At 41.9% G+C, this 20843-nt stretch overlaps 1 protein-coding gene across 13 annotated transcripts in view; it reads left to right on the forward strand.

Annotated features, from left to right (window-relative positions):
* celf5a (cugbp, Elav-like family member 5a) overlaps nucleotides 1-20532 on the forward strand; it is a 185794-nt gene extending 165262 nt beyond the window's left edge. For 3 of the 13 annotated variants that reach the window (XM_085266047.1, XM_085266035.1, XM_085266040.1), the window contains exons 7-12: nucleotides 5782-5947; nucleotides 15094-15309; nucleotides 15605-15697; nucleotides 16498-16641; nucleotides 19425-19588; nucleotides 20049-20532. In XM_085266047.1, coding sequence (XP_085122173.1) covers nucleotides 5782-5947; nucleotides 15094-15309; nucleotides 15605-15697; nucleotides 16498-16641; nucleotides 19425-19552 — 747 coding nt within the window. In that variant the 3' untranslated portion in view covers nucleotides 19553-19588; nucleotides 20049-20532. The remainder of the gene's footprint in view (nucleotides 1-5781; nucleotides 5948-15093; nucleotides 15310-15604; nucleotides 15698-16497; nucleotides 16642-19424; nucleotides 19589-20048) is intronic. The other 10 variants (XM_085266039.1, XM_085266041.1, XM_085266036.1 and 7 more) reach the window with 6 other exon arrangements.
* Nucleotides 20533-20843: the final 311 nt, after the last annotated feature.

Genomic DNA, 20843 nt, shown 5'->3' on the forward strand with positions numbered 1-20843 from the left:
AGACTCTTTGTTCGCTGCTTTTTTCCCTGTTTTTCCTTACTTAGCGGATATTGTTGTAGGTGAAAATTAGCCTGGCAAACTATCATCACTGCCATCAACACCACTTTCAGCTCTTCTACTCTTAAACAGTACTGCCATTCCATTAGTGCCTGGATTTCAGCACTCTCAGCACGTAGACGCGCACACATTTGGTTAGCTTGTACCCTCCAACCCCTTCATCAGCTTCACTCTGCCCTCCCACCACCGCCCACCCCCCCACCCCCCCCAGGGCATGGCACCATACACGCACACAGCAGACCCTCGGCTCTTTGATGAGTTCAGACAGCCTGTGCAGCCCCTCTCACCAATCGCCCCCTCTACCCACTATCACACTGCTTCTCTACCCTTCCCCTCTCCCTCCCACTGTCCCTCCCTCTGGGCCCATGAGATGCTTCAGGGGACACAGTTGACTCAGAATATTCCATGGGCAACTTATCTGCACACAAACTTTCTTCTCTCCTGCTGAGGCAGAGCACACACATGCACCCCCTCAGTGCATATGCCACCGCATGCACATACAGACACACTAACTACTTGAAGAAAACTAAAATCAATTGAATTGGGTTGGATGAAATGCTTTCTGTCCGACTCTGTGATAAATACCTGGGCTTTAATCGCCTAAATGCACGCGATCATCTGTGGAAAATATAATTTACAAAGAAGGAGCAGTGCAAAATCATCTTCTCCTGTACTTACTTAGTTGTTAAAGTTAAATATTTTTTCCAATTTCTAAATGCTAGGATTAATTGTTGATGTTAGCCGGGTCTTGGGGGCTTATCCATTTCCCTCATTTTCATATCACAGCCATGGGACCCACTGTGAAATGTGCAAATTGACCATCCCCGAGTAATTGCAAGGCCATCTCTTGTGCTCTCTCCAGTAAAACTCCCACCTTCATTACCATTCATGAAATGCAGCCCTTTCCCAGAAAATGTGGAGAAATGCAAATGTTTAAGGGGTGGTGGAGGCAGTAGCGGTCTGCAGGGAGACCATTGTGGCCCGCACAGGTTGGCCATGACTCTTATTTACTGTGGCACAGACCCGTGTCGACTCATACAGGCACACACAAGAGTATACACACTCACGCACAGTGCGCAGTAAATGCTCTTTCTCACTCCCCTCCCCACCCCCCCTCATATATACATATAATACGACAAACAGCAGGATGATGCGAGGAAATTGAGTTCGGAGTGAACGTAACAAGGGCACGGGGGATACTTTGGCATTAGAGAGAATCAATTACCATTAAATCTAAAGGAGAAATTGCACATATATGGTTTCTTGACAGAAAGATTACACAGCATGAAAGATGTTAGTGAAGGTGAAATTCTCCTTTGTATTATGTATGCTATGTAATAGCATATAATCACTTTGCCAAAATAAAGAAAGTTGGTTTAGAAACGCTGAGGCAGGCCAACCTTGGAGATAAACTCATTCCAGCTTTTGATAAAGTAATGAGTGTGCAACAGACAGCAATGGATTATCAGCAAGGCGCTTATTTTCATATCTTCCTTACTAAATGAATCTAAATACTGGTAGGGTCTGTTAGGTAAGAAATAATGTGGAATAAAGAGGAATATTAGTTATCTTGCATGCAGGTGTGCAGCAGTTATGAGTACAGTTGCATTACTGGTGTTGACTAAATGCACGCGGCGTGCAGCCTTGCTTCGCCTGTAGCCACAAGGAGGGTGCTGAAACGATACGATGAATGTTTCTTTGCTGCAAGATAAACTACATATATTCCCCAAAGACCAAAAAGCTGCAGTGACAGAAAAAAAAAGAGTTTATCTCTAAAGACACGCTATGCGTTTTCCTACTCTCCATATACACTAGCCAAGAGAAGAAGAGGTGGCACGGTATGGAATACAGACATTGGGAGAGCTCGTATATATAGTCATAACCAGCAAATACAGTAAATGGGAAATTCAAAGAGCTACCTCTCCACTACAGCAGTGGATAGGATTATAGAGTTGAGCTGACAGCCAGTAAATTGGATTTTAGTCAAACCAGGAGGAGGAGGGGCCTCTGAACACAAATTGGAGGGGGTACAACACTGACAACATATGCCAAAAATGAGAAATGTGCCATTTTCACGATCGACACAGACACCGGTGTGCTCTGACAGGAGACATCCTATTTGCAAAAGGTGATTTTATAAAACACAAGGCAAAGGAAAACGAGAGTGAGATTCCATGTTTCAGTCCAGCGTTAGTGATGAGTTATAATAGTTCTCCCGTGAAACGCTGAATGCGAGTGGTAAAACCAGCTTTTATTGCTTTTTGTATTTCCCCTTCACGACACAAACATCACATTGGCACACAGTTAGATGTGACAAAAGTCACTTTTCTTCTCTCATCATCTTAAGTGGCGTCTCTTTGTGAGGCTGGCCGTTTCAGCTTTCCCTGGTTCCTCTGTGTTTGAGTTAAAGTGAGAAGTTTCCTCCAGCACTTTGGCCGCCTTGCCTCCCTCAAAGATGCATTAGACAGAGCGTGAGATAGCTAAACTAGAGGAAAGCAAATGGTTTAACTTGGTGCTAATAGTGACAGTGTGTGGGTGGATCAGAAGGGAGAATGATGGCTATAAACTCACATTAGGAAACATCTCCCCCTGTTGGAGGGACTCGCATTCAAAAGGCACACATGAGAAATGATGGTTACAGATTACTGCATCATTTGGCTGTACTATAAACTGCCCCCGCACGTATGCACCAGCATGTGTGTGGCCTGATTTCACTGTGAGGACAGGCTTTGGACAGCTCCTGCATGCGTCTAGACACACACACATGCACGGTACAGCAAAGTGCATCAGAGATGAAAGAACCTATTATAATCTTTCTGTGAAAATACAGCCTTCGAGCATGGCGGTAACAAATGAGGCCCTTGAGTTTTATCCTTCAGTCTTTTAGTTATCCTCATTGACCCACTGTCTCTCTCGCTCACTTATTTTTTTTTTTTCCAACCTATTTCACCCCCTCTCTCTCCTCCCCTCTCGCTCCGTCACTGGCTGGTTGGGCTATAAGGGGTCACATGTGACAGTGCTGAGAGTCAGCGAGTCACAGAGCAGCACTACAGAGATAATTGCCATGTGATAAAGAGGTGATTGCCTGCTAGCACCAGGGGAGAGTAATGCCATCAGGTTGCAATAAAAAAGCAGATGTCTGACACTAAATGAATGTTGCTGGAGCCTGGGCAACTTTCTTTGCTCCCTTTCATCTCGCACGTTTCTCTTTTGTCCCCGTTGTTTCTGTCCGCCTGTTCCTTTCCTCTTCCGAGAGGAAAAGAAAAATGGAAGAAAAGGTTGAGTCTGATGATGATGAAGACTCAGTTGTGCTCATTCTTTGCCAGAGACATTTGCTATCTGTTGGGTAGTGCATAAATAAAGGAAGAGGAATGGCTTTTGAATATAATGCCTTTGAAATTTTGCACAAAAGGAAGGGGGAAAGCGTAGACATATGAAATATAAAATGGAATGACTTTGAAAATTTCAGTCAACATAACCACTATGGTCTTTATTTTATTTATTATTAAAGACCAGAGTGTAATAACCACTGCTTTCCAACATAACTGCATGCTTCAGTTTCCAATTTGCTGGTATGAATTGATTTGCTGAAGCATCAATTAATTCGAGAGCTGCTATCCATGACAATCTGACGGCCGGCATGAAGGATTGCATTATCTAAAACATGCCTTGGGAGAGAAGATAGTATTCTGGGCATGCCAATATTTACTTCCACTGCGTTATTACAGCATCCGGACCTGCAGGTTGTACAAGGTCACAGGGCTGCCAATGGGTTCAAGCTTATTAGAGTCATCCCAAAGTCCCTGGTACCTCAAGACTAAATAAATAAATAAATAAACAATAGGTGGTGTTTCAGTAAGACTCTTCCTCCTGATGTCCAACCCTGTTCACGTCCTAATAGGAGGGCAATCACAAAATTGCCAAAGCAAGTGAGCCCTAGAACCTCTGGACCTATTTGTTTCTATGCCACTGCTTTTGTTTAGTTTCTTGTTCCATTTCAGGCTCTTTCAGCTATATCCTCTTAAAGCCTCAATTCATCTTATTTGGAAAGAAATTGATGATCCCCATTTGTCATGCTGATAAAATTATGCAAATGACAAAAGGCGTTAATAGATAGCAATGGCAAGGCATGTGGTTAATGGATGAGATGCCAGCACTGGGCATTCTACAGCAGGACAGCTGCTTTCAGGTTACCTGACAGGGGCACTAAGGGAAAATAATTGGCTTTTCCGTTGCAGAGTCCACATGCAAATACAAGCAGAGTGACATTCTATACCTTCGCTGTCTCACAATGTCATCATTAGCATTAGTCCCAGTGGCGGAGGAGTTTGATTTCTGCTCATACGAGTCTCAGGCCATGGCCATCGGTGGCTCTCCAAAGAGATACAAGCTATGCAGTATTAAACAGATGCAGAGGCGAGGGCAAGAAGCTGGTCCAGCTGCGTTTGTATTCCTATACCGCACAGTTCTGCATGTCTGATGGGAAGCTTCACAGCCTGCAAAAGATTGTTGAATCCCCAGATAAACCCACAGGTTCACAAACTGTACACATGAATGTACCAAGATGGATTTTCTTCTGATTTCAGTATTCAGCTTGGGGTTTGCACAGGAAGAGTTTAAGTTAAGCACAGAAGCTCAAATATTCTCTGTCATGCATGTTGTGTGAACAGGTGAGTATATGTGTGGGTGCACTTCAAGGCAGCGGTGCATGTGAGCATTTCCTGTGCACATGAATAAGCACTCTGCGTTTGATGGAAAATAGCTTCAGCGCTCACTTCTTACTTCATGCTAAGCAGAAATGCAGAGCGAATGAAAGACTATTGATTTGATCTCTTTGTGGGATCGGCCAGTGGGTGAAAATTGACTGCTATTAACCAACTGACTGTATATTACTAACATAGTCTGAAACCCGAGTTGCTCGCTAAGCTGACATTAAAACATTCGTTTGATGAGTCACAGTCTGAAAACAGAGTCAAACAACATTTTCGGCAATGAATAACTTTTCAGTGGCAAAGACTTTGGTCATTTACTGAAATCCCAATCCCAAATATATTCCGCCTTTCGTTTTGTTACTGGTTTCTGCCTGAATTAAAAAACAAGAGAAACTTAAAATATGGATGAATGTCAGGATACATCATCACAAATACATCACAGAAATTAGGAACGAGTCCGAGGAGCAGGGGGAGGGGACGTCTGTGGCATTTCTATAGCTACAGCAAACAGTATTGTGAAGTTTGACAATTGTAAGGGGGGAAAAAAGCATTGCAACTCTGCAAACTTTGCCTGTTCCCTGAGTACAGAGATAATGTGCACATGTCAATGCCTTGATTTGTGTGAGCCCAACAGACAGCTATTAAATCGTTTCTGCAGCTGGTGACAGGCTTCCAGCTGGGAGGAGAGACAGATTCACTAAACATAGGTTGACAGGCTTCTTTTTTCTTCTCTTTCTTTTATTCCGCTCTACTTTCTCTGTACTTTTCATGCACTATCCATCCATCAACCTCAACATACATCCCTCCCCTCTGTTCTACCCGTGCTATGTTTCTCTCTTGCTCTCCTTCTCCCGTCATTTTTTGACTACTTTGAAACTTACTATATTTTTCATTACCATCTGTCCTCCCCTGACCTTCCTTACATCCCTTCTACCTGCTGCTCCCTCCTGTCTCACACGCCCCATCCGACCATCCTTTCCTCCACCCATCTCTCCGTGTCCCTCTTCTTTAGCTCATGCAGCAGCAGGCAGCCATCATGGCAGCAAGCCACGGAGGTTACCTCACGCCTAGTGTGGCTTTCCCCGCCACACAGATCCACCAGATGGGGGCGCTCAACATCAACAGCCTCCCGCCCACCCCCATGACCCCGGTGTCGGGTGAGTTTCATCAAACCCTGGGTGAGCAAACAGTTTCATTCCCTTTCCTCTTGCTTATGCTTGTTTCTTTGTACCAGACCAGTGAATGGAACATGCCTGTATGTGCATTTACATGTTAGCCTTTATGTGCACAAGCCAAACGAAAGCGTGCCTCATTTCTGGTGATCCAACATGATTCCTCTGGAGGGAGAAAAAATGAATAAAAAAGTGGGATTTGCATGTTTATGTTGTTTGTGAATGCTAACAATATTTGGGGTTAATGTAGTAGCAGCAGAAGAAGGAATATCAATAAGTAACTTTACAGATAAGCCGCTAATTTCCCCGTAGTATTTTGACCTTGTGCTTTAAAGCACTTGTGCATGATCTGCATGCACTTGGTTTTGTTTTCCATAACAAACACCTCCTATGCAGATCCATTACAGAGGAAAGGGAAGGACTTTGAAACACCTACCTACTGCCTAACATTTGCTTATTCAGCAGTGTTTCATTTTTCTTGAGACAGAGAACTTCAAGATTCTCCACTCAACAAAAGCATGAGCCAAAATAAATAATACAGTAGCAAAGTCTTTGTTGTGCTCCCCTCATCTACTTTGCCAACACTGCAGTATTGAGTTTTTAAGGTGATGTCTTTGGTAACTTTAAACCAGTCAGTGTGAGCATCATCAGCACAACAAGGCCTAGTTTAGGGTTTTCTTTATAGGCATCATAAGAATCCCGTTTCTGCAGAAATTGCTGTGCTTTATCAAATTCCTGCTGAACTGCAGTTTACGTTGGGGAAAAAAAAAAAAGTTGGTATTTTTTTTTAATTTACAATTTTTCTGTTGTCCAGCTTAACACAACCAACAGTCAGTTGGATTAATAAGTGAGAAAATGAAATGTTAGGGACTCTTCTTAACCATTAAATTTACCCTTTAAAATCAATTTATATACATTTACAAAAAGTGAAAGAATGGAACATGGCAGTGGGCACACATGCCGTATGTGTAACGTATAATTTTCACCTTCAGCAAATATATCCAGAGAGGAGACCCATTTGTCAAAAATGCACAGTGATGTTTTCAGTGCAATGTGTGCACTTTTGGGGTGGCCGTAATCAATCCGAGACAGTGATTAAATGTGGCGCTAAGCGTTGCTGAGAAACTCATATTTTGATGCGTATACCTCTGACAGTGCTCGAATTCACATCTTTGTGTTCAGCATGCATACCTGTATTTGGCAACACAATAGTGCTGATGAAAGACAGTGCAACTGAAAGGCTAGGAACATCTCTCCCTGCCTCCCTGCCCTTCTATCTTCCCCTATCTCTGCGTGTGCGTGTGTGCCCGTGTATACATAGCTTTGTGGGGACCAAAAATCGGAAGTTTACGATGCTTGTGGGGACCAACAGCCCTTCCCATGAGTTTGAAGACATTTTTCAGACTCAAAATGTGGTTTTAGTGTCAGGGTTACAATTGGGTTACAGTTAGGTTTAGGCTGAGGGTAAGGATTAGGTTTTTGATGGTTAGGGTAAGCGGCTAGGGAATGCATTATGTCAATTAAATGTCCCCACAAAGATATGAAAACACATTGTGTGTGTGTGTCTGTGTGTGTGAGGGCTTTGTCCAGTCTCTTCTCTTCTGCACTGAAAATCAGTGTCTAACTCTAAAGGAAGTAATGCTGATTTTGCTTTTGTCTGTAATTCAGTGTTATAGATAGTTATCAGTTCTTGGGAAAACAGTAGAGAGCAAGATATTTGTGGTCATGGGGCGTAAGAGGAGAATCACAAGTGTCTTTAAGCCCATGATCCTGATGTGTATGAAGTGGTGCTATTTATGTATTTTGACCATGCCTCTATGCAAGCTTCCATTCACTGATTAACTTTTCTTATTGCATGTAATACATTTTTAATCCCTGAGAGAAATCATCAATTTCGTGAAGTTCCAAGGACTATCATTAATATAAAATATCTTATTTCCCCTTTCTTCATTGGTTATTATGAGTGTGGTTGCCAGCAGTTGCAGCAGTGGTAGACTAACGTGCTGCTTTGGTATACACAGCTATTTTCTCTCTCCCTTCTCACACTTGTGGCTATGACTTATTTAGAGTTCATTGAATACATAACATTACTGGCAAGGCTGTCTGTATAAGTAGGCCAAGAGACTCTGACACTACTGAGAGACTGTAGGATGTCTGCCACGAGTCAGTGGAATTATTCATTGTAATATCAGAATCTGTTTTTTGGGGTCTGGGAGCACAGCGCTTCTCTGCTTCAACAGAGGTTTAATTTATGCATTAAGACGTCTCATCAGCTTAATTAAATTCTGGCATTTGGCAGTTGTGTACAAAAGCATAAAAGGTAGAAAGGTTAATGTCCCCTTTCCTTGTGAAATGAGAGCTATTACCTATTGATAGCCATACTACTGCCTTTCTGAGTGACACATACTGCTCTGCATTAACATAAAGCTCCAATAATGGTTTTATAGATGAAAACCCTTCCCGATCTTGGGATAAAAGTGTGATGTGACACTAGTCTTTTATTTAAATGATCTCCATAACCTCTGCAACATACCAAACCTTGTTTGACAGCAGGCTTAAGTACAAAGAGGCTCCGAGGTTAAGGGTGTTACCCTGAAAACAATGAGACATCCATTTGATCAACAGATGCACAGCATTTAAGCTTGATGGTGCATAAGCCGTTTGCCAGATGGTTCAGCTGATTAGAGCATGTATCCTTACAATGATGCATGATGATGCTTTTTGAAAATAATGTTCACCAGGTGCCGCTCCCTGAGTGCTGCAGAAGAAATAAAAGTTAAACAAAAGAAGAGAGAGAGAGGAAAAGCTGGATTAAGAGGGGGGGGGGGGGGGGGAGATAAAGAGGGTGAGGGAGGAGAGGAAGGAGAAATGGAGAGAGATGTGAATCCCGCTGGGTATATGTGGTGAGGAACACGCAGTGTCAAGAATGCTTTGTTAGGATGTGAGAAGTGTGTAATCAAAGTCGCTCTAATGTTCTGTTGCATGGTGCTGCTCTACACTGAAGATGTGCATGCACAAGTGCATATTACATAAAGTATAGTGCAGATGCTCCACAGCAAGAGACGAGCCCGTTACACTTAGAGCCAGCCCGAATGTGCCACAACATCCCTGCTGGATTCAAACATGGCTGCACCATGGATACGGAACACTTCGGTGGTGACAAAGCACCAGGAAACTAATGAGCTGTTTGACGTGATGATCTTTCTTAATGCCACCTGTCCTCTATGGCTTCCTTGCACTGGCAAGGACTAATTCTAACACAAACAATCAAAGGACAGGTAAGCGAAGATATTTATTTAGAACAAAGCGTCAACTATCCTTCACGTTTAGATCAAAACATCACATCCAAGGATAGCGACAGTCTGTTCAGAGCCAAAGGAAACAGCTGGAAAGATGAATACCTGTGTGTCCCAAGTGATGGTGTGACCTCGAGCTTTCAGTCCTTCTTAGTCTGAAATATGCTTTTACTCTAAGTGCTTTCTTTAAGGCTGTAGAGATGTCTTTCCAGTGCAGGCAAAGGTAAAAAAATAAAATTTTAAAAAGTGGCTTGTTTTTCATGACACTTTGTCTGACGGATGAGTTGCCATTGTTCCTTAAATGCAAATGTTTCTTCTCAGCTTTTAGATTAAACCGTGACTCTGGCATCAAAATAATTACATTTCTCAAAATTAGAAGTGAGAAAAAGGTAGCCCTTTTTGTGTTGCCTTCAAGTTTGTTCAGAGGCCACAGGCACTCTTCTTGCCTTGACCAGATTTGATCTCCGGTGCACGCAGGCAGTGGAGCTTCACAAGCTGCCCAGCTGGTCTGCTCAGGCATCTGAAAGCCAGGCACATTGCTTTGGTCAGTGTATTGAATGCATATGAGCTTCAGAAGTAGAGCAGGAAGCACTGGAGGCTTAGTAGTCTGGAAGGTTTTTGTTTTATTATCTAATATTTATTTAGTAATAAATGATTTGTCGAGTTTCACATAGTTTCATTTTAATATCAGCTGAAAAAATATGTTATAATATTTTTCGTATAAACTAAAGCAAATTAAGATTGTATATCACATGATTATACATTTAGAGGTTGGAATCCTTTTTCTGGCGGCTCACTTTGCTCATTGCAGTGTGCAGGGAAATAAATTGTGTGGTCTAGAAGTGTGTGTTTACGCTTGCCTGAAAGGCTTGGAGGTCTCTCTCTGTTATCTGTCCAGCTCTGTACTTGGGGAACTTGTTTCATATTTGAATTGCAGTTTGGAGGAAGATTCTGTACGAGAAGGTGCTGCTGAGCCTAGAGTGCAAATGAGTCTGGAAATAGATTAGCATTGCATATAACATATGGTCAGGGGATCCTTTTTATTAATTTTATCAAGCATGCCAAAGTGAGGACTGTAAGTGAAGCACCCTCCAAGACACTATAGATATGCGATTTACAGACTGTGGCTCAAGCTGTGGCCACTGGTTTCTCCCCATGAGGAAGATGTTGATTAGGTGTTTGAACTTTTACGCTATGGGATTTGTTCCCAACAGATGCTAGATGCTGGCATCATTAAAGTGCAGTTCAATCTTTGCTGGAATCCTTTTCCTCAGGTGTATTGTGTGTTAGATCCCAGTCTGCTGTTGGATTTTTTTCAGTTTCTTGTTTGTTTAGCTCTCATTTGCCGTTTTTATTTTAAATATCACTTGTGCTGTTTCATATATTTTTACCTTCTGTACTCATGTTCCCACCCACCCATTGTGAATACCTGACCTGCCGTAGTTCATGCCAACCTTGTCCTTCCCTTTCATCTGTATGCTGCCTTTTTTCCTTATGTGAATAATGTTCCACGCATTTTTCTTTCTGCATAACTTCCGTTTCAAACTTTTCCTTGCATTATTTCCGTACTGCTGCCTCCAGTGTTTTTTCTATGTACTAAAAATCTACCATGAGTAAGAATTTTTTCTTTTTTTTGGAGTTCCATGCTTTTGAGTCTTTCTTCTGTTGGAATTTCATCACGTATCATATGTACTCAGTATAACAAAACGAAAGTAGCCCCAGGATCTGTAAAGTGGAGCTAATGTTGAGGTTCCTTAAACTTGCCTTCCTTTCGATGACCAACAGTAAAGTTAGTATAAAATTTAATGCAGGAGCTGCTCTGCTTCTCGCTTGGTTTATAATGTCATTGCACATTTTCTTCTTGAATTTATGTTTTCAATCGCCATTCTTCAAGTCTTGTTTAGTAAAGAAGGATGATTGTTTTTAGAATAAACAAAAATAGACAGTCAATGGTTACTCTCAGTCGGAATGTCCCCACATAGCAAAAATGGTATGGCCCCAATCTGGACCACACAATGTGCTTACACGTCCCCACATATCGCAAGGAATAACGGCCCTTTGGTGGCCCAGATCTGGTTTGCCAGAGGTGGCCCACAAATGGGCCAGTTGCAGAAACACTGCTGGCCCTGTGATGCCCCAGATGACAGCCTAATGTGTACCTTAATCAAACCATGTAATAACAACAAGTGGCGGAACATAATAGTGCAAAAGTAACATGGAAAATCTCCATTCAGACAATGAATGGAATGATTCTTATATAGCACTTTCCTACTCTTCAGGATTCCTCAAAGTGCCCTCTACAACATGCCACATTCACCCAATCACACACTTTCTCTAAACTGAGACTCTAGCAGAGACTGGGTTCGAACCACTAACCTTCCTATCAGTAGGTGGCCTGCTCTACCTCCTGAGCTACGGCCACCTACAAGGAAAGATGAGTAAACCGTCACTAGGTTTTCGATAAAGTTTACACTCACGAACCTGTCAAATCTGTATTTGAAACGTTGGCTATCACAGCAGTATAGTATTGCAACATGGCATTTGGGTCTGCTCACTAAAATAGGAAAATAGGAACATAAATAGTGCCATCATTGCCAGACCTGGCCCACATCTGGTTGACATACACCCTGCCAGGACACCAGTCAGTCAGAAGTGTCAGCTAGATGCTGGATCCGGGCCAGACCTGTTTTCTATGGGCCTGGGCCACATAAACAAAACCATAATCGAGCCAGATATGGCATGCCATCTCATAGACAGTGCCATCTACTTCAGGCCTGTCCCATATCTGGATGACATACGTCTTATCATGCCAGAAGTCAGCCAGCAGTGCCGGCTTGATACCAGATCCGGGCCAGACCTGCTTGCTATGTGAGTCTTTGATGGCCAACATGTTGAAGTTGTCACTTCATAATGGAAGTTCAGAAACCATAGTGGCTATGTCCACTGCAATTTTACTAGTATTTATTTTTTACCCTGGCTATTATTTGGTTATTTGTTTGGGCTCACTGCTACTTAAGCCAGAAAAGCTGTTGCGGCACGGCTGATCAGAGTTAAGTCATCAGCGTACACTTGCATTTTCAAAACAATTTATTAAATGATCTGTGGAGATGACAAGCAAGGGGGAGGATTTCACAAATAATTAGCGTACTGACTGAAAACTACTTATGTGCTTTGAAATATTCACTAGATGAAAAATTATATTAAACTCTGTAACAATAAAACACATTCATTTGTAAGTTCATTTGTTTTGTGTCACACTTGATTTGCTTTATAAATATTTATTCCTTATCTAAAGGGCAGTATTGAAAGTCAGAGTTCTTCTTAGGATCACAACTGGACTTTGAAAGCTACCCCCACCCTTACAGTGTTATTCACAGAAGACAGACATTTTCTCTTTGACTCTAAATGCGTCGCATTTCAAATCAGTTAGATGAAAGCATCTGTTTTGAGTACTTATTACTTGCTCTGGCAAAAGACAGTCCTTCTGCCGGTAATGACTGCACTCTCCAGTTTGGGTATAGCATTCCTTGTTGATTTCAATATATAATTAGCATAATAAATACTTCTGTTGCATGTGAAGCTTTTTTCTCCTTAGCAAGGAGCAAATCAACTGTTTTTCCCTCTAAGAAGAAGCTTTCAAGAAGATGAGAGTAATTTTGCTTCCATAACATAAATATATGTATTGGACAAACACATATGGATACTGTTTAGCGTTGCAGTGTTCCTTGGTGAAGTCATAAAGAACAGTAAATTTATAGTTCAGAGCAAAATGTATGGAATATGTAATCCTCTGTCCTACAGCTTTGTATTCACTCATGCCAGAGTGAAGAACAACATGTCATTACAGCCTGATAGTTGCAAAACATCCTGACAGCCACATGTATATCAGCGCTCTTGGGTGCGCATTGTAAACAAGCTATGAATGCAGTTTTTCACAATGCAAGAACTATGTGTCCACTGAGGGATAAAATGAAAATATCTAGTTCAGGAGACTTAGTAATACTTCCCTTTTTCACTCTTTACTGACTGTGGTGCGATAATATAGTGTTTATAAGACTTCTGTTTATTCCTTGCTGTGGCATTTCCAACATGATGAACAGACTGGACTCAGTGGCCCCAATCTGCGACTTCTCTCGTGTGTTCTCCTTCAGTACCGATGTCATATGTAATTGCTGACCTCGGAACTTATGAAATTGCACATAAGGGGTCCGTGCTACCACCGAGTACTTCTGCTGCTGCTACTCCTGCTATCACTGCACAACTGCTGCAAATACATAGGCGTGTGCTCCCACACTATGGCTAAGGCTTGGAAAATGAATTTGCCTGATGATGGAGAGGGTGCATTATCTGGTGGTACAGTAAAGTGTGTGTGGCCTGAGCAGACTGGCTGTCTCTAGCCCTCAGAATAGGAGCGGCGCTCTCCTGGGTCCTGGTAGGAGAATGGGCTGAAGCTGCAGTCTAATTCATCACAGCTCTGCAGGAAACAAGCAATCATGGGGAGGCTTCATAAAAAAAGAGATAAAAAAAAAAGTAAAAGAAAATCAGTGCAAAAGACACAACAGCTCTCGCTGGACTGGGGCAACTCCCCTGGTCACTGCATCTGCCTCCTCCACTGTCAGCTTCCTCGTGGTTTAAATGCTGAGACAGGGAGAGACGATGGAGAATAAAACAGAGTAGGAGAGGTGAGGATTGAAGACAAAGGGGTAATTATTGATAGAAAGCAATAAAAATAATCCAACATAGATGATAGGAGTCAGCAGTAGGAGGTTTCAGCTGGTAATGTAGTTTTGGGGTGATGTAATGCTTTTGAGTAAGACCCCAGCTCTGGTGATACTGCGTCTTTTTGTTTGCATTGCCACATATCTCAGTGTACAATTTGGGTGAGCTGGTTGTGATTGTGTACTCTATCTAATCTACTCATAAGAAGTCCCTTATCGAGGTCCCAGATTGTGGAAATATGGCACGCTGAAGGGTTTCTGTGACAACCTGGGCTTTCTGTCCAATCAGGGTGAGGGCTTTGAGATTGAGAGGTGGTCCTCGGGGGAGCTGTACTTCAATGAGCTTGGATGCTTTGCCACAGAGAAGCGCTTTTAGAGAGACCATCACAAAGTGAGATTCTGCTGAGAGTGGGCACTTTGACGTCCCCGCCATAATTGGAAGCACTTTCTAAAGGAGGGTCCTTTTTAAAATGCATTGAATGACAGAGAACACGGAGCATCCAATTTTGATTCCACTCATGAACCCTTCTGCAGCTGCCTTTCAGGCGTGCGCCATATATGTTATGACCCACCCATTTGTCAAACTGCCAACTGTTGTTCTTTTGTCTTCTTTTTTTTTTTTATGATGTGTAAAAGTACGAGACATCTTTGTGTATTTGCTACCTGCTCATTCAAGCAAATCTCCCCCTGTAATCTTCTTCTATCTAGTCTAGATCTGTTTCCCCTTTTTCTTTTCTTTTCTTTTCTTTTTTTTTCTCAGAAGTTGCATAGTGGTTTCATCATCTTGAGCAGTACAAGCCAGCAGGGTATCGCACAAACACTACAGACAGGCTCATTTTTCACAGGTTGACTCCCCAGCTATCCTGCAGGATGTGTCACGACAAACGGCGGATATGTGACAGATTCACGTTGCACCCGTGTCCTTGCATTAGAGAGAAGACACAGTGTAGCTCGTGGTCACGAGTTTTGTGTGTTTAATGTGTGAGTGTGTGCGTGTGTGTACAGAGAACTGTTTTTCTCGGCACTTTATGAGAAAAAGGGTGTCTGCCTGCTAGTGTAAGTCTGAGTGCTGTACAACTCTTGTAGTATTATGCGCAGAGATCCAGATGAAGTGCTCAACAGCCAACCTTTTTCCCAGCAGGCCTCAGTTCTCCACCAGCCAACATCACCACCTCCGCTGTACCCAGCATCGTCACGCCTATCGTCAACGGATTCACCGGCATCCCTCATCAGCCCAACGGACACCCTGCCGTGGAGACCGTTTACACCAATGGCCTGCCGCCCTACTCCACCCAGAGCCCCACTGCTGCCGACACCCTCCAGCAAGCCTTCACTGGTGTACAGCAGTACACAGGTAGGAGACAGAACGGCTTTGTTTACGATTCTGTTATTCTGAGGTTTTGCACTGGCGTGTAAACACTATAAATGAGTAGCAGCTATGAGACAATAACTGCAGGCTATGTGGTGCGTGAGTAGCGTGAGGTGGTATGTATTCAGATAGTGTAGGACAGCGCCTCAGAACGAAACGTTACGCTTGTGTGATCGACCTTAAGCATCCTTGACACCGTTCTCTGTGGGATCCCCGATTTTACACTCATCTCTCTCACATTCCCTCCTTCCTTCCTTGTTCTACTGCTTCGCGTCCGCAGCGATCTACCCGGCCACTACGCTGACTCCCATTGGCCAAACGCTGCCCCAACCAGCACAGGTCATCCAGCAGCAGCAGCAGAGAGAAGGTGAGGGTGAGAGAACATTATTGCTTTTACACTTCACATGCCTCATACTTTGTAATGGCTAAACGGGGAGACGAGCACGAGAGACCAGTCTTGCTTTGCTTTTACACTGTACACACTTCATTTTGAGTCTTGTTGTACAGCGAGAGAAGAAAAACACTCTAACATCATTTTCATTGTGTTTAATAGATAAACAGAGCGGACTGTGTGAGACTGTAAACAGGTCTCGTCTCGACATAAAACATGGGGATTGATGTAGAGTAGTATTATAGTAATATATAGTAATAGTGATAAGTAGTAGCATATCTTTTATAATAGCCAGCTGTGACAGTAAGTGTGGATGAAACACACATATAAACAACATCAATGAAAATATGGTTGCAGGCAAATTGGGACAGCTTATTTGAAGATTTTCAGCTTGCAATGTGATGATTTTAATAAACTCCTGTTGCGTTTTTATTAAATAAAATATATAAAATAGCAACACATAATGTATATTTTAATTATGATTTGAGCCTGTGCCAGGTGTATGCAGGAACGGTGAAGATACATCTAAAGGCCACATATGAAGGAATCATGAGAGTGGATGCTCATGCATGAATGCTCATTTCAGCCTGTACTGTCTAATTCTACCAATGTTAATTAATCATTTATTTATTTTTTGTATGATGGGTAGTGCCACATATGTCTGAGACAGCTCTTTGCACATATTCTGTATTTATTTTGGGTAATATGTAGGTCTGAAAAAGACAAACTGACTGCTTTTTCTCTCTTTTTCTATCAAACTTTCGCTGTATCTCTGCAACCAGGTCCAGAGGGTTGTAACCTGTTCATCTACCACCTGCCACAGGAGTTTGGAGACAATGAACTCATGCAAATGTTTCTGCCCTTCGGTACCGTCATCTCCTCTAAGGTCTTCATGGACAGGGCAACCAACCAGAGCAAGTGCTTTGGTGAGTCCTACAGTGCAACATGCACACAGTCCAAGACCAACTTGATATAATATGAAATTATATCAAGTCAATTTGTATTGACCCCGGCTTGAGAGATAAAGACACTTGGTTCTGAATAAATCTAATAATAATAAATCAGTCTTGGTGTATACAGGTTAAATAGTAAAATGTTTGTCTTTTCTTTATTTTCAAACACACAACACAAAATTTTTTATATATATATAATGTATATACCATTGCCTCTGATGACATTTGACAGCTCACAGACCTGGAGGACTGAGCGATCTTACCCCTGACAGACTGACCTAATTTTGCATCTTGATGACTGTTGTGTTTTGGCACCGGCGCTTTTAAAGCAATGCGCAGAGTACATTGCAGCCAAAATAATCGGGATGTAGTCGATCAGACCGCACGTCCTTGTTTCTGCTTGCCGGCTGTGTGACCTGGAAACCTTGAGGTGCTGCATCAGCATCCTCATCACCATTGTGTAACCCCAATATCTGTCAATACCTTCACCGCTGAGGCTGATTCACACATTTCCACACCTCTTGTCCCATTTAGCTCTGGCAGCCTACATGCGCGTCCAACCCCAGGGCTTACAAAAAGGCAGGCAGTGATGGTTGAGGGGAAGGAAGGAAAAGGACAATTATAGATCAGCTTTTGTTTTCACTTCAGGGAACCAAAGAACCTTGGGCGAAATTGATCACCAGTTCCGTCTCCCTTGGGGGACTTAATAATATATAAATTCATGAAAGAGGAGCTATTTGCAGTATTGACTTATGCACTATGCATTTACAACATAATGTTAGGCCTGGGGAAGGAGGGAACACGTGTGTAATTAATCTAGAAAGGAGAAAGAGGGAATAAACTTAGATTGATGGGGTGTAAAAGACAGAGAAACTGAGCTTAGACCTCTAAACGGGTATCTCCTCTCTGTTTCTAGCCTGAACGCATTAAGGTGATGGCGGGTTAGGAGGTCACCTCCTTATCCCGTCTCTATACTTTCTTCAGACTTCCGTTCAGCTCGGCTCTTTGTAGCGCAACTTTTCCCCCGTAATGGGCCAAACCTGAGCCAAGCAGGCCATGTAGACTCCCTCCCATGTGGTGGTGGACGTGGAGAGCCTCCTGCTGTTTTTTCATGGGTCATCAGCTGTTCCTAATGACACCACAGACACAGCAGAGCGCATCAGTGGAGACACTCCACTGAAATTTCTGGTCACTGAATTCTCAAGGCTTTATTTTTACACATGATGGAAACAGGATGTTCATAGGTTTGAGGAGGTGGTTTATCGCGGGGAGGTTTTGTGTGTCTGCAGCAGATTTGTCTCCTATGATCATCGTTCTGTGTTTGCTCTTGTTTTGATCAAACTCATTTATTCAGTGGTTTTTTTTTTCTCTTTCACTCATTCACAGGTCAGAAAATTAAAAGAATAGCACTGAGTCAATGAAACTTTGTAGGCGTGTTAACCGTCAGTCATTAAATTTCGAAGGTTCAAAATCCACGCAGCTGTAAAGAAAGTGCCTGCATGCTATAAAATATAACATTTATTTCGAGTTAGGGTCATTGGTTCTCTGCACTGTTTCATCATTTTATTACACCGCACAAAATCAACAAATGCATGCTTCTTATCCAAATCCTGGACATGTCTTCATCTCTGAATGCAGCTTAATATTATATTCCCAAATAAAAACAGTCAACTAGGAGAGAGCGTGAGCGCAGAGCGATGTCGTTTGGCAGTAACAGCCCCAAACTTTTCGTGGCCTATTTTTCATTAAAAAGCCACCTCGTGTCCGGCTGTCACGAGCTCTGAGCAGCTGTTAGGCCGCACCGCAGTCCTTCCTGCATCAATAACACCATCTAGACTTCCGTTAGAGGTACACAGGACGTGATGAGCAAACCAACAGAACACTTACATTTTCATTATGATTGCCTTTTTTTCCACCTGTTTCTTTTTTTAACAGAGTAATTTACAGTAAATATTATTCATAAAAAATTACTAAAATTCTCCCCTAAACGCTTGTTAAGGTGCCTACATTAGGGCTGTGCGATATGACCAAAATCTCATATCCCGATATAGAACATCTATCGTCCAATAACGATATAAATCACAAAAAATTTAATATTTTCTGTAAATTCTGTGAATCTCGGGTAGGTGAAGTGTTTCCAGCTGCGCGTCTTGTACCTGGAGTCGAGTGTTTTAACCGATGCATGAAACTACACATTTTTAGACATAGGTTGTAAGGCCGCCGTTTTTTTCGTGAGTATTTATTACACGGCGTGCTGCGGGGAAAGCCTGTTCTAACGTTTGAGTCTAAGGTTTATTTTTTAGCACCTGACGACTATTTTTTTGCTTCTCATCCATCAATACTCTGCATACTTTTTCATGTGATTCCGTTTATTTTGAAAATTCTCAACAGCATCTTGAGCTTTATTGTGAAAGGTTTATGTGGAAAATAAACAAGCGGACATGCGATGGTTTTACCATCGTTGTTGCTAACGACAACGCATAAAAACAGGCGCTTGTCCGTCTGTAGTGTGGTTATATTAAATATAAGAGAAAGAGAGGACTTTAAGAAGTGAATATAGCCACTACAGTGACCATCAAAACGATGAAAAAATATTGCCGTAAACAGTTTATTTTGCGACACCACGAAACAAACGATAGCGTAAAATGAAACATAGACGTTTTTATATCGTCATCCGATATATATCGTTATATCGAACAGCCCTAGCCTACATTATTCTTAGTTAGTGTAAATGAAGTTTTGCTTTTCTTACACAGGTTTTGTGAGCTTCGACAACCCTGCTAGCGCACAGGCAGCTATTCAAGCCATGAATGGCTTTCAGATTGGGATGAAGAGGTTGAAAGTCCAGTTAAAGAGACCGAAGGATGCCAGCCGCCCTTACTGACACAGCCTACCTTCAGTATTCATCGCAGCAGCACAGGTGAGCCCATAAGAGTATTGCTGATTTTCACCACTCTGTCCTTTTACACTCACGATGCAACTAAGGTTCAAATAATGCCACCTGACTGTTCCTGGAAAGTAAATATCGTTAGACTGATAAGTATTGGGTTGCTATATGTTCTGTGAATGCAAAGCTTAAACATTAAAGGTTTCTACAGTTTTAATATTTGAAGAAATGTAGAGGGGTTGATTTGATGTGCAGCACTGTAGGCATATTAATTAAGGAGAAATCTGTCATCACTGTGACTGACGATGATTGATTGGTGTGGCAGCGTGGGTTAGTTCTCTCCAGACCATTAGACTGATATAATAGAACCATACTGAACTACTCAAAGTTTAAAGAAATTGATCTTTAGATTGACAGTTTAATGAGCAGTGAGATTTGAAATGGCCTTTTTCTTCTTTTTCTTTTCTTTTTTCTTTCTTTTTTTTGTTTCTAGGTTTTAGAGGACACGTGAAGATATTATCTTTGGAGGAGTTCAACTTTTTTTTCTCTCTCTCTTTGAAAGCAAAATATGTTTTAAAAAAAAATCAACACATATGGAATTTTTGAAGACATATCAGCATTTACTTATGAAGATGTAGGTTACGGCAGAAGAGGGAGATGCGAAGTGAGGAGGCGCTTCACCGGGGGACGTTAACAGTAACAGATGGCACAGTGCAAGAAAGACGAGAAGAAAAAAAAAACTGGAAAAAAAGAAGTGATGAAACTGAACAACAGAACTTTTTCTTGTTGAGACTTGAATTGTTAATTAAGCAACAAACTAACAAACGAAAAGCAGCAACAACAAATAGATTTCTATATACATATTATATACACACATATATATATATAAGGAAAGAGGCGCTTGTGGCTTTTACTGTACTGGACAAATGAGGGTTCAAACTTGAAGATCAAAAAAAAAACCAGTGGAAAAAAAGAAACTATTCTATATGTCCACTGACAGACTTTCTTTCTCTTTCCCTCTTTCTCTTATTCTCTCCCCGTCTCTCTCAGTAAGCGCAGAAGTGCAGCCACTGAGGTTTCCATTAGCAACAATAGGACTGCAAATCTTTCACCCCTAAGGGACCAAAGGACCAAACATTTTTATTGTTCTGAACAGTAATATATAGTATTAATGATACTAATACTGCAAACTACTACTAATAATATTACAAGTTAAACTTAAGAAGAAACACTAGCTTCAGGTTGAAAAAAAAAAGAGCAAGGGTTTTTGATTTTTTTTTTTTCCTTT

Source organism: Mchenga conophoros, linkage group LG23 (assembly GCF_057382185.1).
Source record: "Mchenga conophoros isolate Kocher_MC1m ecotype Shallow Benthic linkage group LG23, M_conophoros_male_GT1.1, whole genome shotgun sequence".
NCBI classification, from domain to species: Eukaryota; Metazoa; Chordata; class Actinopteri; order Cichliformes; family Cichlidae; genus Mchenga; species Mchenga conophoros.